General features: G+C 40.5%; 2 protein-coding genes across 2 annotated transcripts; both read left to right on the top strand.

Moving 5' to 3' along the window:
* Positions 1-5,437: 5,437 nt before the first annotated feature.
* On the top strand, positions 5,438-7,523 carry LOC117609642 (uncharacterized). The gene is made up of 3 exons (XM_034336245.2): positions 5,438-5,604; positions 6,683-6,970; positions 7,222-7,523. The coding sequence occupies exons 1-2, from the start codon at positions 5,448-5,450 to the stop codon at positions 6,952-6,954; spliced, it is 429 nt and encodes a 142-aa protein (XP_034192136.2). The 5' UTR covers positions 5,438-5,447; the 3' UTR covers positions 6,955-6,970; positions 7,222-7,523.
* A 5,388-nt stretch (positions 7,524-12,911) lies between these two features.
* LOC117609632 (proclotting enzyme) lies at positions 12,912-22,805 on the top strand. The gene is made up of 11 exons (XM_034336228.2): positions 12,912-13,036; positions 13,117-14,020; positions 18,497-19,004; positions 19,079-19,123; positions 19,549-19,800; positions 20,710-20,795; positions 20,883-20,968; positions 21,046-21,183; positions 21,256-21,392; positions 21,477-21,634; positions 21,992-22,805. The coding sequence occupies exons 3-11, from the start codon at positions 18,503-18,505 to the stop codon at positions 22,148-22,150; spliced, it is 1,563 nt and encodes a 520-aa protein (XP_034192119.2). The 5' UTR covers positions 12,912-13,036; positions 13,117-14,020; positions 18,497-18,502; the 3' UTR covers positions 22,151-22,805.
* Positions 22,806-23,206: the final 401 nt, after the last annotated feature.

The raw sequence follows: 23,206 nt of genomic DNA, 5'->3' as shown, positions 1-23,206 counted from the left end.
CCCCGATGCCATAATATCAGTATGCAGAGAGTGCCACAGATGCATCGGGGTCCCTGACACCCCGGATACCATAATGCAGTATGCAAAGAGTATTACGGGTACTTCGGGGTCCCTAACACCCCAAGATGTTATCGTGTCGGTACTTACATATGTGTATACCATTACTTTATTTTCTGCGTTCAGTTAATTTGCTGTAATTATCTTCTTAGCTTATTGAATAAACTCCTTAAAAGGACGAACGTGTTGATTTTATTACTGCCGTCTGCACCCTTTATATATCTGATTTCACTATATCTCTGCACCCTTATATCACTGCATTCCCTACATCACAGTATTCCTAACATCTCTGCATCCCTCACATCTCTGTATTCCTTTCATCCCTACATTCTTTTCACCCCTACATTCCTTACATCGCTTCATCCCTTATATCCCTACATTCCTTACATCTGTTTATCCCTTACATCTCTGTATTCCTCACATCTCTACATCCCTTACATCTCTGCATTCCTCACATTCCTGCCTTCTTTATATCCCAACATCCCTTACATCCCTGCATCCCTTATATGTCTGTCTCCTTTACATCCTTGTATCACTTGTATTCCTGCATTCCACACATCCCAGTACCTCCCTGAAATTGAGTTGAAATTTTTGCGGCTATAAGGCCTGCGATTAAATACAAATTTAGTTCCCCTTTTCGCCACCAGAGGGCGCTGATTCGACCTCGAAATTTTAGTTCACATTTTTGCCGCCAGAGGGCCAGAAATCGAGCATGATATAGTTCCTTTTTTCGAAACCAGAGGGCGCTGATTCGACATCGAAATTTTAGTTCACATTTTTGCCACCAGAGGGCCAGAAATCGAGCATGATATAGTTCCTTTTTTCGAAACCAGAGGGCGCTGATTCGACATCGAAATTTTAGTTCACATTTTTGCCGCTAGAGGGCCAGAAATTGAGCATGATATAGTTCCTTTTTTTGAAACCAGAGGGCGCTGATTCGACACCGAAATTTTAGTCCACATTTTTGCCGCTAGGGGGCGCTGTTTTTTGAAATTTATTTATAAGGGATGCAGAGTTGTAAGGAATGTAGGGATGAAAGGAAAGAAGGGATGAAAAGAGTGTAGGGATGGAAAGAATGTAGGGATGATAAGAATGTAGGGATTTAAGGGATGAAGAGTTGTAAAAGAATGTAGGGATGAAAGGAATGTAGGGATGAAAAGAATGTAGGGATGAAGAGACTATAGGGGTAAAAAGAATGTAGGAACGAAAAGAATGTAGGGATGAAAAGAGTGTAGGGATGAAAAGAGCGTAGGGATGGAAAGAGTGTAGAGATTTAAGGGATGAAGAGATGTAAGGAATGTAGGGATGATAAGAATCTAAATTTAAAGGATGAAGAGCTGTAAGGAATGCAGGGATGAAAAGAATATAGGGTTGAAAAGAATATAGGGATGAAAAGAATGAAGAGCTGTAAGAAATGTAGGGATGAAAAGAATAAAGGGATGTAACGGAACGAGGGATGCAAAGGAATTCCGCAGGGGTCCGGGGCTGGGGCCCTGGTCTCCACTGCACGCGGTCCGAGGAGTGCCGGCATCGGGTGTGGCCCCCGATGTCGGCGGAGTTTGGCACATGGCGGAGGGAAAAAGGACCCTCCCTATCGCCCTAGTGCTGGTCACCGTGGTGGTTTTAGTGGGTAAAAATCCCACACTACCTTCGGCCCCTCCCCAGGGGGGCTGAAGGTGTCTTTCTGAAGATTTCCACCACGTTAAAAATAAAAAAAAAAAAAAAGGTATTTAAGAGTTGCAGGAGTGTAACGAATGCTGGGATGGAAGGAATGCAGGGATGTAAGGGATACTGAGATGCCCTTGGCCAATAATGAGCGATAAAATTATATAAATAACTGGATAAAGTAAAATAAATGGGGTCCTCGGCTGAGACCCAGAAGCGGGATATAATCATAAATGTTATTCCCCTTCGATGATCTTATTTAATAAACAAAAAAAAATGATTGAAGTAAATTAAATAAACTCTGGAAAAAAATTATACTGTTTGTGCCCTCTTCATACGGTCCTGATATTATCCGGGGTGTCAGGGACCCCGAAGCACAGATGACTATCACTGCATACCGACATTATGGTATCTGGGGTTTCGAAGACCCCAAAGCACCAATGACTCCCTTTGCATACCGACATTATGGTATCTGGGGTTTCGGAGACCCCAAAGCACCAATGACTCCCTTTGCATACCGACATTATGGTATCTGGGGTTTCGGAGACCCCAAAGCACCAATGACTCCCTTTACATACCGACATTGTGGTATCTGGGGTTTCGGAGACCCCAAAGTGCCAATGGCTCTCTTTGTATACCGACATTATGGTATCTGGGGTTTCAGGGACCCCGAAACAAGTAGCGAAATATAAGACCTAAAAACGAACAAATCGTGGAACTTACTTGTTCGGGGTAGTGATGGGTTTGACCGGATCTAGCGAAATATAAGAACGAAAAATGAACAAATCGTGAAACTCGCTTGTTCGGGGTAGTGATGGGTTTGACCGGATCTAGCGAAATATAAGAACGAAAAACGAACAAATCGTGAAACTCGCTTGTTCGGAGTAGTGATGGGTTTGACCGGATCTAGCGAAATATAAGAACGAAAAACGAACAAATCGTGAAACTCGCTTGTTCGGAGTAGTGATGGGTACGACCGCATCTGTAGCGTATGCGCACTACAATTATTTATTATAAAATGAACTTGTAAATAATTAAGAAATTATTCACTCACAAACAATGAAAATGATACGTACTTCACACATTCGTTGTACTTTTTCTTCTGTTTCTTATCCTTACTTTTACATCATACTACCTCGCTCCATTACAACCCCCTTTTAGTCGCCTCTTACGACAGGCAGGGGATACCGTGGCTGTATTCTAAACCCCCCAGCCACAGGGGGATCGTGTCGGTATGCAGAGAGAGTGACCGGTGTTCGGGGTCCCTGATACCCCAAGATGATATCAGGTCGGTATGCAGAGCTCTGTCGCAACGGGGTCCCTGACACCCCACGAGATATCAGGTCGGTATCCAAAGGTCGTCTTTGGCGCAGCGGGGTCCCTGACACCCCAGGATGAAATCAGGGGCATATGAAGAGGGCACAATAAGTATAATCGTCTTCTAATTTCTTTGCGGAGTTTATTTAATAAAGATTATCACTGTCAGTAAAGACGTGTTCCTTTTTACTTACACCTCACTACGCGTGTGTTACACATACGTTCAATGGGAGAAGAAGAGAACATTTTATTCTCGTATATATAAATATTGCTATTTTAATTTAGATTTCTTGTACCGCGATTTTAGGTGTTTTTAAAAAATTTTAAATCATAAATCAATATACCACATTTCGTAAAAGTTTATTATTTTTAACTGTCTTCGAAAAGGAGCTTCGATCAGTATTTTTTTAAAATGTATTTTTATGTATGACACGATGTCCTAGCGTTCTTCATTTTTCTTCGTTAAAGGGGTGAGTAGTAAGTATGCAATGTCAGCGAACCTTTCAGTTTCTTCTCGTTGTTGGGTCGTTGAATAATTAATCAGTTGTTTTGAATTAATTTACAAGAGTACGGATTATTCATTTTACAAAAAATGTCATTTCTTTAGACTATCATTCATTAAATTTGAAAATTCATTTCTGTATAGGTACAGAGATGATACAGAGATATACTGTCGCCAAACATGTTTAATCAATTTCGTTGGTACCATTGTTACAACGTTTTTTAAGTCAGAACAAGATTCTAAACGTCCAGAAATTATGAAAGCGGTCGAGAAGCAAGGGTTGCTAACAGTTCCTTCTCTCGCTCTTTCTTTTTTTCGGATGGAAAGTCACTTTAATTACTCGCTGAATTCTATTTCGAACGAGTGGAACAACCAGATACGGATCTACCTAGTGTCCAAGAAGGTTCGAACAAAGAGACCTTAATCGACCAAGACATTGGAAACTTAACGAAATTGTCTCGTGCCAGCAATTGTCTAATCCGTCAACCTGGCTTATTCTTAATTCTTCATTATTTCTACTATTGACTTCCTTTCTTCTTTGATTTCTTGTAAAAACAGTACAAAATCTAGGTAGAATTGTTTGTTACGGTAACATTTTTATAAAACTGTGAATAATTAAATTGATGGTCGACATCGCGATACTTTGAGAAGTAAGTAGGAATACTTCATGGTTACTAAAACATTGAATTAAAGTGGATTTATTTTCTAGACAAGTAACCAACAGTAAAATTAATTTCAGAAACTATCGATGCATTTTCTTGCACATGAATTGTGAATGAACTTATTGCTTCGCGAGATGCAAGAGACCGGATATGGATGAAGCTTTCCGGGTCATTAAAATCGAGTTGACGATGGTCAGCGAATAAAAAGCACGAGTATCATGCGAAACCCGGAAGATTCTCTGGTCATTTCCTTTTTACGTCGTGGCGTTTTACGAGCACATCACTCGGTAGATTCCCGATCGGGCCGTTGGAAAACCTGGGAAATCGAACTCTTCTTCGATTCAATATTCTTGTCAAAGTAAGTGAAATTTAGACAAATAACAGCTCTAATTTTTTGTCAGATTCGCGTCCGATTGATTGGTATTGAAACAAATTGTTGGAGGAGAATAAACAAGACGTCTGTACCTTTAAATCAGAGCTGTATCACGATTAAACTCATCAAGTTCCAATAATTGTTGAGCCTCGTGAAGAATTCGATGAAAACTTGTTGAGAATAAAAAAATACAAGGATAAAATCGAAATTGAATAAAATATTCAGAGGATTTCATCTCTGTTTTTAATTAACTAAACTTTTCATGGTCTAAAGATCGATCGAAAATGATTGCACAGAAGGGTGCAGTTTCGTGCAGGAACGGTGTCCCGCGATTTTATTGTAGGTGTTTTGAAAAGAGAAGAAAACTCTTCGGGGGTCAGCAAGGAGAGGGTACGAGGTGCTGTTTTGCGATTGGTCGCCGGTAAGGGTCGCTTGAATGCTTCGTGGGTGGCTGGGAGAGACTATATAAAGCGTTTCACGGATCGTGGTACATCGCAGTTGCTCTTACGTGTTGCTTCACCAGTGTTTCGATATTTTTTCATTATCAAAACGCGTATCAGGTCTCGTTTTGATCACTGTGATCGATCACGTTGCTGTTGAAAATGATTTGATTCTTCCAGTGAAGTTGTTCGTGATCGTGGAAATAGAAATTAGAAGGTTGAACGAGTATTTCTTTAATTGACGAAATTTTAGTCGACGATCGAATCCTGTGATAATTTGCAGGAAGTTAGACAAAGTTGAAGATCTTACCAGGAAAATAATTTTCATCAAGTTTATTTCAAGTAAATCGACATTCTAGTATTTTAGAAAATTAACCTAATGAATGGTACGGGTGCTTAAAAATTTGAAAATTATGCTTGCAGGAGAAATAATGTTTCCGCGAGGAAGAAAGATTCAGTTGATACCGTGTTTCGGTAGCGTCGAGATCGTAACGTGTTTATGGATCGCGTGTGCGGTTTTAACCCTGGTCGCTTCCCAGCCAAACTTCTACATCGGACGATATGGTAAACGACAGGAACCACGTGCAGGTGAGTCGCTAATTCTTTCTAAATGAAAAATTATTGAATGTTTCAGTTAACAAATTGCTAACTATTATTTTGTTAACCAATAAACATCGGTTCAAGATAGAATCATTTCTTTAACTTCAATTAATATTTTCACTTCGCTAGATTTCAAATTTTGTACTTGGAAAAAGAATTGGTTGAAATACATTTGAAGAAAAAAAAGAGTATTGCAAGTATAAAAATAGGGGTGCTTCAAGATTCATAGGGTATTCTTCTTCCGTTGTTTCACGTTCGTGTGACATAAAAAGGACTATAACTGTCACAGGATGAGGACATAAACCAAATAAATCCATTTGCTTAATTTGCAGAATAATTTACAAGAGGACGAACCTTTAAATGCAAACAACATTTCAAGGTTTCACGCGTTAACACGTTAGAAGTGGGTTATTCATAAAAGTAACCCACGAGAACTCGAAGCTCTTGATCAATTTTCTTCTCTTTCATTTTCATTTAGCTCGCAATCAGAAACGTTGCGGTCGTTTAGCGGCCGAATGGTCAGTGTCGTCTTCAATTAGTTTCCAGTTGCCGGTTACACGATCTCTTCGCTGGGAATACGATCCATTTGTACTAAACGTAACTTTTGATAAATACACCCTCTTTTGTCGCATTCGACACGTCGTGATAATTTACCATTCTTCTTTCATTCCCTTTAGTCACGCTTCCAATTAAAGAAATTTCCCTACGAGAAATACTATTCTTTCTTCAGCATTCTCTCGCCTCTCTTCCCCTGCCTCTCGTTTCAACAAACAATTAATGTTCGTTGATCCATGTTAATAATTGTTACTTTATCGATGTCCTTTGAAGCAATTAGTTGTTTATTTCCCATGCTCGCATGACAAAAGAAAAGTAGCAGTTTGTTAACTGAAAATTAGATCACGTTAAATACTACACGGTGAGGGAAGTATGAAAGTTGTTGGAATGGAACGTTCGTTCATTAATTATGCTCGCATTGGTCAGGATTAATACATCTGGGACGATACTGTGCGATTTAATAAATGAACGCATGCTTTATGTTAATTGTTTGCTGTTGCTGTGTTCGTAGATTCTTTGTTCGTGTCGGGGAGCAGGTACGGACGTAGTCAAAATTTCCAAAAGAGCAGCGAATATTTACCAAAATTGGTGGAAGTGGTGCCAAGAATGGACCGGTTCTTTCTGGGTAGTCGATACGGCAAACGTTCACCTTTGGATTATCGAACTGTATCTTCTGTAAATCGATTCAGCGCTGTTCTAAATTTCATGGATCAAGTTAATCACGTTAATCTCGATCGAGACAACGACGCGAGTAATGGAAACGATCTTGTTCTTCTGTCCTAAGACTATCGTTTCGTTGGTAAGAATCTCTTTATCTTTTTAATTAAAATACGATTAGATCATTTTTTTTCTCAATGTTTGTTAGAGAAATGTACGTACGTGGCCGTATAAAGGGGCACGTTTCTTTCTGTTTCTATTTCTATTTTTGAAGGGTTGCAATTGCTCCAGTAAAAATTTCTCCCACAAAGAGATAATCTTCTTTGAGTTTTTAATAATCATTTCTTCAGAGAAATAGTCACACACTTGCAGATGTTTTTTCTTCCTTTACAGACACGTACGACGACTCGTTGACTATTTCTCCTGCAAACGAAACGAAACGAAAATAGCGACGAGAAGATGAGAAGAAAATAGCGAACGAGAGACGCGAGACATTTGAGTGTGAACACGTTTCGATTTTCTAACTAGGTTCTCTGTTTTAATGATTCATTGTTCTTAATCGAGTTAAATAGTGTACAAAATTTCGAGTGAAGTCGATCAGACACGCTGAAGACGAAAATATAAGCTTCAATTGACGCATTTTCGTTCTTTACTTTACTATACTCTTTTCTTTTCACTATTTAGTTTTTTGAAAAATGTCGTAATTTAGATTTTGAAATCACCTCGATTGTCTCACGGGGAAAAAGAAGCACGTGTTTTTCAGGCAGTTTAACACGTGTTACGATGTAATTATTTTTGCTAAAGTTTCGTTAACTTGTCAGTAGTATAGGTCGGTGTTAGATCAGCCCACTGGGAAATTTTTCTTTCTTTCGGCGTTTTATCTACTTGTCGTTTCTCTCGAGCCTTCTATCCTCTTTTATCTTTTTATTTAACGTCGCTTCGCGATTATTATTTAACCTTGCCTTTGAATTTTTACCGCCGCGCCGTAGAGATAATACGTTTTAAGAGGTTTCTCTTGTTTCTTCTTTAATCGCTTTCGTTTCTCTTTGCTCGTCGCATTAATATCGAGTTTCAATCGTGTTTTCCGTTTCGTTTCCATTTTACGTTATGTGTCTTGAAAAGACGCAACAAGTTTCCGTCACGATCGAACGGGGTGAGTTTGGATTCGATTATTCCATTTGTTTCTTTATTTGTGCGAATAGGTGGGCGGTCTTTAACGCGTACAATTTTATCCCGGAATCCCTATGACGATAACAGTATCGTTTAGTTTCTTGTGCCAAGTGCTAGTGGCTCGAACGGTTTCGAATCACTGTGGTTCGTTCGCGATAATTAAACGAACTGGAAAATGCGAAACACTCTCGTTTACGCTTCTGATACTTACGATCATGTTCTTTCCCCTGTAATAGTTGTACCAATTATTCTGAAACCATCATTAACAAATGGTTGTGTATAATTTTAGAAAACAAAAGAATCTTGTGAAATCAATTCGGTAGTCTTATTGTTAGTAGAAACAGCCATGCCTAATTCGAATTAGTCGGACCGTTTTCTTCATTTTTTGTTCTTTTTGTTTTCCATCAAGAAACTCCCTTATGAGTGCGAACCCTACGCCTCTTAGAGTCAGGGTACATACTCTGAACTATAAACGGTATTAAGGAACTTAAGTAACTTTCGTGACATTAAATTTTCATCTATTTAACTAGATGAAATTCAAGCATCGAGGTCTCACGGCAGTCGACAGGTTGAAGGTAAAACGCCCTTTCATTTCTTTCCCCCGTTCTCTTTCCCTCTTGTCCTTTCTTTCATTAATTTTTCACCGAGCAATCTTTCTCCCTTACCGTCGCAAACTTATCGCGAGGATTTATAGAACGACATAGACGTTCTCGTTCGTGATATTGATTACCATCGAGCCTCGAAATGCCGATGTGCCAATTAGAAACATCGCGTTCCGTTCACTTTCGCCGATGAAAACGAGCTGAGGTTGATTCGAAAGCATCGAAAGTAAGATGCAAGAGCGACCGCGAGCCGAGAGGATCCATCGCATCCTCGGCAGTGGATGCAGTCTAGCGTGGATCTTGTTCCAGCAGAGTGATCGAACGGGGAATCAATGTCCACGAGTAAACTGGACCAGGGCACCGTGTTACCCTTCACGGACAATGTCATGTATCGATTAGAAAGTGGATAATACGTACAAGATCCGCCACACGGTGTGTCTTTTGCTTATTTCTCTTTACTTGCAAACTTTATCCTTTCAAGTTTATTGTAAACTCCAGTGCAAGTAACATATCGTTCACTTTCTCTATAAAGCACCTCGAATATGTCACAGCTATCGGCGTAACTTTTACTAAATTCTTTCTAATATATGGATTATGTAACTGGCTGGAGTTACACTGGTATCTTTAGTTTGGATCATCCAGGTATTTTAACCGAAGAAAGTTAGAGAGAGATGGTTTTGTTGAGGATTGAAATATTGACGAGATTAGGATGATTTAGATTTAAAGGAAGAGCAGACAACGGAGACATCGGCTGGCAAATTGAATGGCAAGGTCTTTAAAAGATTGCTCAATCGTTTTCGAGACCTACTTTTCATGCGACCCAGAGGAGAAAGTAAGAGGAGTAAGCAGTGACGGTCGTGTGCTTGAGAAAGTTGGGGCTCGTTTACACGTAAGATATCAACAGAAGGGTATTTTACATACTATGCTGGAATAGGTTTGCGATTATCACATTTTAATTTTCTTAAAATTTTCAGCTTGACCAAGGAACCCTGTTTAGCTGTAATAAAAGGAACTACAAGTATGGGACTTGGTTATTACAGTTTTTGGGTTTACATATCTACTAGAAGTTAATTTTTTTTCTTTAGTACATCGATCCTTACAAGTTTGATGATTTGAAAATGTTAGTAATTAATAATTTCTTTGAAGATAAATTTGCTTTTCAAATTTTGTACCCTTAAACTCCCGAGTGATGTCATCTAACGGAGAGAAGATGAAATTGTTGAAGCTTTTGGCAACTGTTGGTAATACGTACAAGATGGTAAGTAAGTAAGTAAGTACTTACTCCATTACTCATTGTCAGTCAGTATCTCGAGCTCAGCCTTGTCATATTACATATACGGCCTCGTTCTGGCGGGGCCGTCAAATTGCTGGTGGAGGGCTGGGTCGCGTAAACCGGATTACGCGTTTTACAACATTGTTATGCACGTCAGAGACTTTGGATTTATCAATCCATGTAAATTGCTTTGGAAGCGTTATAACTTACGTCCTTTCGGTTGTTTCATTTACAATTATTAATTTTCATGACATTATTTATCGTAGATCAAAAAGGGGTAAATAATTACACAGCTAACAAGTGTGTCGTAGCTTCGATTTCGATTGCCAAAACGGCTTCTCGATAACGGCGCTACTCGCGAAGTAATTAATTCCGCATGCATCGATGCAAATCGAATATAATATTATTGCAAGGACATATTCGACCACCTATGTGACATCATCCCTATTGCTTCGTGATGTCACATCGATTTTGTTTTCATTCTTTTCGTGATGTCACGCTAAACGTGACGATCATAACACTTTCCCATTTAAATTTTCTACATGTTTATTCACCGATTTTACAGCAATTCTCGTCACAATAGACGGGGCCAGCACCCATTCATTGCCAGTGAAATTTGAAATACACATACCAAGAGATTGCGTTAGAATTGCGGTATGCATTGTTTGCAAAATTATTTAAAAAGAAAAGGAATCAAGATAGTATCCAACGTGGATTGTTAATTACGATCGTTAGGAGAAATTAAATCCATGTTTTGGAGTAGGTTAAGGGATCAAACACTTGATGATTTATCGAATAAAAATTGATCAGTAGATACCTTGTGAATGTTTATTGAGGAGGATCGCGAAGGAAATATTAGACTTTCCAGTACACGGAGAAAGTTATGCTCTAACGACTCTGGGCGGTGTGCCGCAGACTCGTCTAGATAAATAAAAGGTGCACTAGCGATCCAGCGATCGTTGTTTCCAGCTTCGACCCAGTTTTTTTCATTTGCGTGTTGCAATTGAACCGTGCGTTAATCGAACAAATCTTTCATTAGGTTTAAACGTTCCAAATCTATCGTCGTCTTCGTTATCAATTTCATTTTATACCGTGCGAGTAGCGGAAAATGGATGAGAAAACTAGGTTTCTTCGAGGAAAATATAATTAATTCTCAGCTTTTCTATTCAAGCAAGAAACAATGAGACAAATGTGACACGAGAAAAATGAATTCCACGATTATAATTAGCGAGAATTTAAGTTGACACTGAGAGGCTGGATGAGGAAGTGAGAATTCTCACGAACAGACCCAATTACGAATCGGTTCTCTAGCCTCGGTTAGTAGCGTCTGACATTCACGTAACGCTTGGCAACCTAGAAAAAGTGTACGAAACTTTTTCTGATGATCTAGGAAACGGACAAAGAGGAGGATGAAGTCGGAGAGGCAAGGAAGCGAAGATGATGATGGATAAGGAACGAGAAGAAACACTGTCGTAGGCGCAGCACGTTCAGAATTTTATCTAGAAACGCTTTCGCTCGGTTCTTTCAAACAAGCTCACCTAAATTCACAACTTCCTTCTCGAGGAACGCTCTTACTTTCTTCATCGATATACACGCTCTCTCGTAACACGTTGTCACGCCAGGCGATCCTCTTCGCCCACAAATTTTATTTTTTCATTCTGATCGAATTACAAATCACACAGCTGTTTGAATGAACAAGCTGAACGACAAAGAAAGAATTTCTCGAGTTTCTTGTTAATTACAAGAACAAAAGGATATACACTTTATCCTTCGTATCGAAATACTCGCGGCTCGCGAAGAATGCGATCAGAGTCAGCGTCGGATAAATTAATTAGCGAATTCCATGAATTCTCTGTTGTAATCGTTCCAGGTATTTTTAGACAGCTTTATCACCGAAACGGATACGAACGTTCCGATAGGGTTACGTGTGAGAAAACATTTGTCGAAGGATATTACGCGAGCAAAAATGACGCGAGTCTCGATCGATAGAGGATCGATCACATGCGGTGGTGAAATTGCAAAATTCGAATGAAAAGTGTATTTACGACTGGTATTCGTGTTGATCTTCATTACATGTGTCGTGAATCGTAAGATTCTGAGTCACGAGAGATTTGGAAGCTTTCAAGAGGATCCTTGACGTTCACTTCGAGTTTGGCAACAACTTTCTCCTCTGGTTAAACAATTGAACGGAACTACAGTGTTTTAAACAGAATATTTTGTCGGAAGTAAGACGAATTCGCGTTAATTATCGCGCGTTTCAGCAACACACATTTTTGTATTCCATATTTTGTACGTGCCACCTATACCTGGATACTTTCCAAGTGTCCATACATGGTTTCATTAGATAGCGATTTCTTTCGCGCGAATCCTCTTCGCCTATAGTCTATCAGTTTACAGTCTGTGTCGTAATCGTTAATCGAATATGCCCGCTGACGATCGAGCTCGTACAGTTTTCTCTTCATGCTCTTGTTCAGAGGCACAATGGCCGGCGTTTATTTTTTTTTCCTGGGGAATTAATGGTCGTCGTTAATTGCTCGAAATCGTTTCCTACCAGCTGCTCGAAGGAACGAGCAAACCGTGCAAAATCACCGTCGAAACGGCAAGTTAATTGTTCTTTGTCGATAGGAAAACAAGAAAAAGTTCAAACTCCAAATCACCTCGAATAAAAATGAACACTTGCAACAGTTCGAATCAGATCGAACGTGAACGAAATCGCGATGAAAAATTCTCTTATACAGTCTCGGATAAAGTATGCTGTTGATGAATATTAAAGGAAATCCGTGGTACTGGAGGGATCGTCAGGACGCGACGCGTCGCATCGCGTCGTTAAGATTCGTTGGCGGAACTTTTTACTCGGCGTCAGAAAATTTAAGTAGGATAGAATAAAAAAGCAGCCTGCTGGAAGATTGGGTTCATAATGGGCCGTCTTATGCGTCGTTTGTCCACGCCATTGTCAATTTAACGTGGAACTTTCCACCCGCTTGAAAAATAATCATCTAAACTTTCTTCTTGCTTCTACTTCTACTTTAATGGAACAGCATTTTCTTAGCCATCCCAAAGTTGCTACTTCTTACATTCGATTTACTTCATTTTCTTTCCCTTGACATCCTTTATTAACATACCGCGTCGAATCCAGCTGAGAAAGAAGAAAACGCGACAAGGGGTGATTCCTACTTTTTCTTACTTGCTGGACTTTTATAACATTCTGAATGTTCTCCAACGTACTGTATGATTTCTTTTCAGAAGCGATCGAAGCGATGAAATTCAGTTGAGAAATTCTGTCGAGCAAAGAAGAAGAGGAGAAAGAAGAAAACGAGACGTCGATGGAAGGACGATGGTATCCTTTCGATCGGTCGATTTTTCTGTTCTCGGAGACAGAGAGAAGAGCGAGGCAGCCGGTGTAAAGCTGGTGGGGACACACGAGAGAGTTTTACCTTCCGAAATGAAACTACTCGGCGGAGAAAGTGAGAGCCGAGGTAGCGGACGGTGGTTCAACGACGAGCAGGCGACCTGGGCTCCTCGAGACGGGAGGATAGACATGGTGTAAGCCCTCCATCGTGCGAGGATCTTCCTTCAACTTTCGATAGATCCTCTGGTTGATCGCGTTCGTACCAACACCACGTGTTTCAAAATATTTGCCAACCATCAAGAACGTCAACGCGAAGAAACATTGGATCTCGAGGAGAGGACGCATTCAGCTTGAAAGTTGAACCGTATTTATTTTCAATCTGAATCAACGGACTCGATGGGGAATTTTTGAGAAGTAACTGTTTCTTCGTAAGATCATTTTTGTTCTTTCTTTCTATGGGAAAGAAAGTAGAAACTCGGCTCGCCTCGCTGAAGAAAACAAAAATGATCAAAGTGTAAAGAAGAGCGTCGTTTTAAGGGGTTTTTGGTGGCTGTGACAGAATGTTGGTAAACGTCCGAGTTGATTCAGTTTAATTATTGGGCGAAAATCGAGTGAGAATCGCGGCTAAAAAAATACTTGGTGTTTGTTGTGTTATGGTGGTGAGGACTGTTCAGGATCGACGCGGAAGAAAAAGAGGAAGAAGAAGAGAGAGTGGTGGAGACTTAAGGAGTTCCTTCTGAAGGATCTCTTGGAAGAAATTTGGAAAAACTGGATTGTCTTCGTTCGACAGAGAGAGCGGTAAGTGGAAATTCGGGGAAAGAAATGTTGTAAGAAAGTTCGAAAATTTCAAGTTCTACTAAACGATAATAAAGGTAACGCGTTTTTTTTTTTTTTACCAAACTTGGTGCACCAGATATTGTAATAGAATACTGGAGGCATGACGATTGGAAAAATCGAGTGAAAGTGAGAAGGTTCGGATTAGCTTTTAAAAGAAAGCCTTTCTAACCTGTCCACCATGGTGCACGAGACAAGATAGGCAAATGAAACTACTGATTCTAACAGCCGACTAAAGTAGCTATTACTAGCCGGTATAAATTGCCGGTCTTCCTCGCAACCTTTGCCTAGATTCCAGTTTCCATCGATGGTAAATTAATGGATAGAAACATTGCACCAACGGGTTCCATTTACGATCGCGATACTTTATCCACTAATTTATACGAGATTCCATTTATCCATTTTATTGTATAGATAAATCAAACAGTATCGAACAAGAATATCTTCTGGTCGATTAAAAAAGGTACTTCCAAAGAGTCCGGAATCAAGAAAGCGTTCTTAGATATATATTAAGCAAGCAAGCAAGCAAGCAAGCAAGAAGATCGACAGAGAAAAAGTGAGATTTCTCGTGGCGAATTGGCAGTGGTTATCGAAATGCTCAACTTTCCGACCTCGTAGCCAGTGAAAGTACTTCCGTTCTTTTCCAAAACGAGACACGAGCAAGGGGACAAGACATTAAGGATGCACGCTTCGGTACCATTCTACCGATTGCCTAAACACCACTCCTCCTTTACGTAACACTAGTATTCGATACAAGTTTGAAAGGAAACGACGTGACACGAGAGACGTGTGTCGTTCCATCTAACGTTCTTCTTCATCCATACATGGAGTGTTATTCGTAGTCTTTACGGCTTCCGGATGTGAACCATGCGTAAGAACAAAAATACCTACGTACCTAACGTTTCGCTAACATTGTAGAAGTGTTGAAAGCGAAGAAATATAAATGGGTTTATTAAACACTGACGATGAGCGAGTATAATGAAATAGCAGAGTACTATGCATTCCACGCTTTTGCCTCGACTCTTTTCTCTTCACCGATAATGCCTCGAGATCTAATTAAACGGTACTTTACCATTGAAACTTTCCGGCAAACCGTGTAGACATTCATGAATATTCAATCGGACGGACGAGTTATCCGACACACTTTTTCTCCATTTTCATCTCGCGCCACGACTGGTATTACGCTACTTAATACCGTGAATTAATTTCTCTCCTAGAAAGTAACAATGCAGATTGTTTCTGCGATCGATTCCTTCTGTTTAGAAAAGGGAACGAACGGAGGATCGGTCGAGGGTTAACAGGGCGAATTTAAGGGTGGGAGTGTAGCGCAGGAAAGGAGAGAAAAATTCGTTACACAATGGAAAGTGTTCGTGATGAAAGGGTATCGGTGAACTAGACCGCGAAGAAATGTAGCTCTTTCAAGGCCACGATCAAGAAAGAGGCAGAACCTGTGACGTACAGATTTCTTCGAACCGGTTTCCATTAAAAGATCGAACTTGCGTATGGCCTTAAAGGGTTACTCGATATTTCTGCTGAAATAGCATTTCAACAATTGAGCTGTCCATCGTGAAAATCATTCAGCAGAGACACTTTATTTTCTTCGTTTCCAAGGAACGAAGCATTGGTGGTTCGTCACTCTTTGAACTGTGTTTTCTTCGAAGAAGAAAGTTCTCCCCGAGAGTGAATCGAGGATAAACTGAAATACGATCAAGGTTCGATGAAATGCTTGCAACTTTCCTTTAAATATCTTCAAACCTGGCAAGAATAAATAAATAAATAAAACAGTAGCGAGAAACAATTTCTGTACCGTTCACGATGGTTACGCTTCGATCGAACAAAGGGAACAAGACCGTGGTCGTATGAAAAATTTTACGCGTGCCGTCTTCTTATTTTGGCTTTTTTTTTCCTCTGTTAGCTTTCGGCGAAAGTAAACGGCGCCCGTGTTGCAGAGAAAGTAATGGATCGCGTTCTTAATGTTGGTTCACACGGAATTCGGGATGTAGATTGCGGTGTGGCGCCAATCGGCTGACACCGAACAGTACCGAAGAAACGAACGAACGAACGAATGAAAACGGGAAAAAGAAAAAGGCGGCAGGATACGCGGGCAACGCACGTGGGCTTTCACGAACAGCTGGCAAACGAAGCTACAATTATGCGAGTCTATCTCGTACATCAAGATGAGAGAGAAGAAATTCTCTGTACTTTCGAGCATCAGCCTGTACGATAGAGTGAAGCTAGTTGTAGGAAGGTGAAAGTTCGTGCAACGCTGCTGAGATTCTCTTCCATCGACTGTTTCATCCTTTTTTTTTTTATCCGTTCAACGCTACTTTTCCTTCGATTGAGTTCAAGAAAGAACGATTTTCTATCTATTTTCTTCTCTTGATAGCTACATCGTTAACTCGCCGCCAATCAAGTCCGACTCGTTGAAGCCGTTTTCATTAAAAAAAACCCAAAATTGATACGCCACGAGTGATAAATATTTGACGATGCTTTTATGTCATCGAATCGTGTCCGACTTTCTATGTTTCGAAATTGGCCATTTGACATGCAACGAGCTAACAGAATCACAAGTTTCAATTTCTTTCAAAGTATAAAGAACGGAGACGTTTTCCCTTCGCTTTCTTCCATACCTTATACGTGCCTATATAGAGAGAAAAACAATAATTAAAATATTATCGAGACTGCAACAGCATTAAGTTGATTAGTGACTTTAAAATCCAGTTAGAAACTGGAATACATTTTCTACCGGGTTTCACTTTTCTTGTCGCGCGAATCAATATTCTTAGGATTGTGTTCTTGAAATCCTTGCAACATTTTCACCATTGACACGATCGAGTCTTCTATTTGCACTCGGTACGAATCGTTATGGGAGTTAGATTAGAACTCCCTACGGGATACAATGGGAAGCCAGAGGAAGAAGGAGGAGTCGAAGAAGAACATGGTCGATGGTTCGTAACTTCCGGTGGAGCGGGTGGCACAGCATGAACGTGAACTTCACACTGTCGCACATGCAAGAGGTGCACTTTCACTTCTACTCGATCTGCACGACAGAGCCAATGACCTACTAACACATCGAACCATTCTCTTGCCACGATCATGATATTCCTGCAAGGACGTTCTATACGAACGTATATTCTACCACTCCTTTGAAAGAAACTTTCATTTAGAATCTTGACCTTAACAAGGAAAAATTTTATAAGCTCAGATCTTAATTTTCTTTTTCACTATCGTTCAAGTGCATCGAACTTTCTGTTACTTGCTTTGGAAATTCCTGCTTAACCGGTAACTATCCCATTCAGCTTAGCCAATCAACGAAGGTCTGTTCGGACATGGATTTTTAATCTGTTACGAAACGGTTAAATTGCCCTGAACGCGGTTGAACCAGCGATTAATACAGCTGGGACAACTGTTGGCTAACCATCGACTGGACACTGGAGGCATAAAAATTTAGTATTTTCATTTCTCCTTGATATTCCCGATAATTGGCCGAAGAGGATGCTGCCGGTACCATTATGAATCTCGTATAATCGATGCGTTACCTGGTTCCGGGTGAGCTTCTTTTACTTTCACCCGTTACGGAGAGACGTGACGCAAACAACATATTTTCGTTCCCTTGAACAAGAAGAATTCGTCCGATCGTACCGAGGAACTTGTTTTCTACTCTCTTCCGGCTTTCTGGAGACGAGTAGGTCAATTTTCGAATTATCCGAACTCTTTGGATTAAAGGGTGCGAATTTCCTACAACGTTGCAGCAACGAATAACGCTAAACCATTTCCTTTGAAAAGTAAATAGTCCATGGAAACACGCGATCTAACCGTGAACGCGTTAATTGCAGTTCAAGGTACATTTCTCGACGCGTTAGCTAAAAAAGAAGAAAAGGAACGCGGTTCGTGTCAAAGCTGATTTGTAACACAGTTGCGTGTTCCAATGGCTCGTTAACCTCAGCCACGTTTCCCTCTCGATTTAACAAAAAACTTATTCCAACGATCGACGAAGGATCAATGTGGATCGCCGAGTGAAAATCCTGATAAGTCGTTAAAAAGTGAAAACAGTAAAGGTATATAATAATTTTGTGGGCTCGTTTTTCTCTGCTCGTTGTCGAGGAATTTATTTTACCCCCTTCGCAGCGACGTTGTTCAAACTAGGGAACTCCTGCCTCGTACACTTTGTTTGCTTTAGTTGGAGATACACCGTCGTATCGGACGATCAAATGTTTAACAATTTGCACAGTTTAAGTGAAAAAGGCCATCGGTGAAATTCGGGGAGATAAGAGGTGTTTTCGAAGCAGACACGATTCTGTGATAAATAATGCTGGTCGAGAGAAATATTACTTCGAGTAAAGGATAAGGGTAGACGAATGGTGCGGAAACGGTGACCTTTTAGGCATTAATTATGTTTAACGGATAAACAATTAGACGGTGCGTTTACTATTGTTCCAGCAAACGATGGGTGCAGCTACCTCGTGCCAATGGTTACTCCTAGGAATACTCCTCGTAATCTCCTCGAATCGAGTTCAAACAGAGAGCTTAGGATCGAGCGTCAGCAAGTCAGAAACGATCTTTAGTGCTGGTTACGTGACAACGCGAAGCAACGATGCCAATCGGACCGATTTGACATCGAATTCAGCTCGCAGACGTCGATATGTTCGATTTCCAAGCGGTCCGGCTGGTTATCTCTTCGAAGGTGGTAGTGCTGGAGGTGGTGGTGGTGGTCCTCCGATAGGAAGGAACATCGCTGTTCATCCTGGTGTACGTTTTCCATCCTGGAGGCAACAAAAGTCCCTTTGGAGGAGTCCTATCTCGGAGTACAGCAGGCCAGTGATGGGTCATCGAACACCACGATTGATCTTTCGCGATAACGATTTTCCACCACCGGTGGCTGGCAGCGCATCATCTTCCTTCTTTCAGCAGTCCAACCATTTGCCCGATTTCGAGGATGACATCAGAGGTAACGCGGTGGTTATAGATTTTCTATTGTCAAATGTCAATAGCATTATAGTAAAACGTGAATTATTGTTTCAGATCATCGCAAGCAAACGGGTGACGATTTCCTTAGGTTAGAGTCAGGTACGTTGTCCACGAGAAAAGAGCATACCGATCCGTTAAAAGGCGATTTCGTAATTCGCGAATAATGGTTAATTAGCCGGGTGCAATATCCTTGGCCAGCTGTCGAAACGATTACGACATCATCGGACCTGTTTCCGTCAGCGTCGTTACGACAGATGAAACGTTCTTTCCTGTTTGTATTCCTTCAACCCTTCGCGATTGCACGATTTCTCCTTCGATTATTTTTCACAAAGTATTCTGAAGCTAGGCTTGGAGTAATCTTTCAGCTACTCGGGACGAAATGAAATCGCTATCTTTCGAGTACGAGTAAGTGAAACCCTTTCATTTCTTGATAGTCTATCAGTTCGAAAAATCCTATAATAATAAGGGGTAAAGTGCCGGTGAAAGGAAGGAGAAGAAAGAACAGTTTGGCCTGTTTTGTGCAGAATCGCGTCAACAAAAAAGACCGCTGTGGAAGGGTGACGATACGTTGTGCGCTGACGGACGAAGCTGCGAATTTTTTCTAATGTGCTGGATGTCCGCTGGCCTATTGGACGGCAGTTGCGGTGGCATTATGTTCGCTTGTTGTCAGCGAAGAGAACCGAAAGGTAGCTCTGATTATAACCTGATTGATGCACCTAGAGATCAATCTCAGCCACTTCCGTTGGATACTTACACGGAGACCGCCAATAATGATCGTAAGTCCTTCCTACTGAAGCATGCAATCCGATTCTTGCACTAGCATGATCGATCACGCATGTATTCTTATTCTTTCAGAACGTTCCCCTCGGCACCATCATCCTTATCCTTTTCCTTATCCACTTATTTTTCTTTACTCCATGTCGCTAGATCTCTTAAGGAATTAGATCAACCTCGATGATCTAACTCTTTAATTCCAGTCTAGTGTTTACGGTGGTACTTAGTCTGTTTTACAAATCCTAATACACACTTGCACTTTCTTCTTTCGGCATGTCGAAACGTATTTTGCTTGCAAATTACTCGTCTCCTTAGCACTTGCACTTTCCTCGGCATGTCGTCGAATGGTCTTTACTTTCTCTGTTTGCACACCTCGAAGCACGAAAGTACGAGCCTTCGTTGTTTCCTTCGATAACTTTAGCCCGATTCGTGGATACACACGTTGCATGCTAAGCAATCTATCCTAATTTCCTCTTGAATTTCTCCAATTTAATCGTATACTCGGTCTTGTTCGTCGATCGAACTTGCATGCTGATCGCGATAAAAACGAATCCTAAGCTTTTCGTCACGCGAATCCTCTGGGTTTCGTAGCCACTTCCGGTTTCCTCTATTCGCAAGGGACTAGTCCTTTCTGTCTCCTCTGAAAAAGAAAAACGGTCTCGTCTAATCGAATAAGGAGTTACCTTTTGAAACGCGGTGAATTTTTTATTAAATCAATGGAATTAGCAACAGTCTTACTGAATTACTCCAAGTCTAATTCGGTAATACTAAATTACGCGTGCTTATCAAGGTGTTAGCGTTTAGTTGTCGAAGTGACGGTAGAACGTTTCAAAATATCTACCTTTGCTACTAACTCTGCAACAATCGATAGACGGTTAAAGAGGCAAATGTCTACATCGTTTTGATTGCAGGCTGCGGAATACCCGTCTCGAAGCAAACCGCTCAAAGAAGAATCGTCGGTGGTGACGAAGCAGGATTTGGCAGTTTCCCATGGCAGGTCAGATTTGCATTGACGAATCGATGTCGAACCATTTCGTGGCTCGTGTGTAGCCTTTTAAACAGTGAAAATGTTCTACTTTCACAGGCATATATTCGAATTGGATCCAGTCGATGCGGAGGCACCCTGGTTAATCGATTCCACGTCGTAACTGCTGGACACTGTGTAGCCAAGTGAGTAGAGAATCGAAGAAAATCTACTTTTACTTTATTCCCAGCAAGTATACGAATACGATTCACGTTTCTACCAGGGCATCGGCTCGTCAAGTTCAGGTTACCCTAGGAGACTACGTAGTGAATTCAGCCAGTGAATCCTTGCCAGCTTACACTTTTGGTGTCAGAGAGATACGTGTCCATCCTTACTTCAAGTTTACCCCTCAGGCTGACAGGTAGACACGATCCCTCAACGCGTTAATATTACAAGGGAATAAATTTATGAAACTAGAATGCTGTTGATCAAGGTTCGACGTTGCTGTTCTTCGATTGGATCGGCCAGTTCACTATATGCCTCACATAGCACCCATATGTCTGCCTGAAAAGAACGAGGACTTCTTGGGTCAATATGGTTGGGCTGCTGGATGGGGCGCACTGCAGGCTGGTAAATAAGACAATGGTTTTATTTGATAGAAACGTTAAGGTTTGCCGATGCGACATATGATTTTGGTAATTATGAAATAAATAGGATCGAGATTGCGTCCGAAGACTCTTCAAGCAGTGGATGTGCCTGTGATAGACAACCGAGTGTGCGAAAGGTGGCATCGTTCAAATGGCATCAACGTGGTCATTTACGACGAGATGATGTGTGCTGGCTATCGCGGCGGGGGCAAAGATTCCTGCCAAGTGAGTATCTACTTTGTTATAATTGCTTTGGAATCGAAGAAAGCGTCAACGGATTCGTTTCAATTTCGAGGATGAACTCGATGCCAGCATAACATAACTATATAGCACACTGGCATATAACAATATTCTGGCATCGTTTGTTCCACGCTAATTGCGCGTAACACGATCCAACAATGAAACAACATGGAAATTAATGTCTCCGTCCAATCTAACTGGAACGATCTTGGATTTGTTACAACCAGCTAGTGGGAATATACGACGCGACTTTCTATATTCCTCAGCGTGAAATTTACGATGATGACTATGACTTTAATATTCAGATGTTTCTTTGATATAATTCAAAACTTCTCTGTACAGGGTGACAGCGGAGGACCATTAATGTTGGAAAAGACAGGACGATGGTACTTGATAGGCATCGTTTCGGCGGGATATTCGTGTGCCCAACCAGGTCAACCAGGAATTTATCATCGTGTCGCTAAAACGGTCGATTGGATAACGTACGTGATCAATTCGTAGCAGAAGGCGATTAAAAAGCGAACACTGTTCTCTGTACGCCAGAAACTTTGCATGAAACAAAGTTCGTGACACGAACTGCCAGTGGATGCATAAGATTTACGATTAGTAAATGGCCAAAGATGCGTCCGTCGAAGATTTAGTATGGTGCAACGTGAGATCAGAATTTTAGCCATTGCGTACTAGAACGATGTAAATATTGTAACGATAAAATGTTTAAGAATGTGGTATCGAATGCTGTCAGGAAGAGGAAGAATTGTTGAAGAAACGTATCGATTTTTAAATATATATATATATATATTTTTTTTTTAATGAAACGACCGTGATGCGCGTTGATTGTTGTAAGTACGTATAATTACTTCTTTCATCGATCACCGAGGTTCTCGACGAACAGCATCGACGTGAATATTTTGTAAATTAAGTGCGTGTGATATTCGTTTGTATTCGCGCTAAATAATTATTCGATTTTTATTTTACAACGATCGTATACTTATTTATTTCTAAACGAAAGACCTTTCAAGTAAACACGTCGCAGACGAAACGATAAGTTTATTCAGAAAATTTTTAACAGTCATCATTTTTTTAACAAATAATATTTGTTGATAATACTTTTTCTACATACGTATAAAGGAACAATATAGAAATTTCACTCTGAATTATTGTTATTTTAATTAATTTGTACGTCCAGTTTATCAAGGAAGGTTGATTGATAGGATGGCGGGTGCTAAAGAACAAGTCTTTTCCATTAAAAACATACTTTGTTATTAGACAACCGCTATATCTCAACGCAAGCTTAGCGTCGCGAATAGTAGAACAACGCATTTTTTTTCTTTTTTTAAGTATGTGTTTCCATTGCGTATAAGTATTTATAAGTACACATTGATCTCGTTGCCCGTTTCAACGATAAGTAACCACGAGCCACTGAATTTCTGTTTGCTCGATTCGTTAACACATCCAGCCATCGAGGCTCGCTTAAGTATCGTACGTTGGGATAAACTAGAATAACAATTGCAAAATTCCTTTCTTCACACCAAAACAGAAAACAAGAAAAAGAAATCT

This window comes from Osmia lignaria, chromosome 7, assembly GCF_051020975.1.
Source record: "Osmia lignaria lignaria isolate PbOS001 chromosome 7, iyOsmLign1, whole genome shotgun sequence".
Lineage (NCBI taxonomy): Eukaryota > Metazoa > Arthropoda > Insecta > Hymenoptera > Megachilidae > Osmia > Osmia lignaria.
This window is presented reverse-complemented; position numbering and strand designations above follow the sequence as displayed.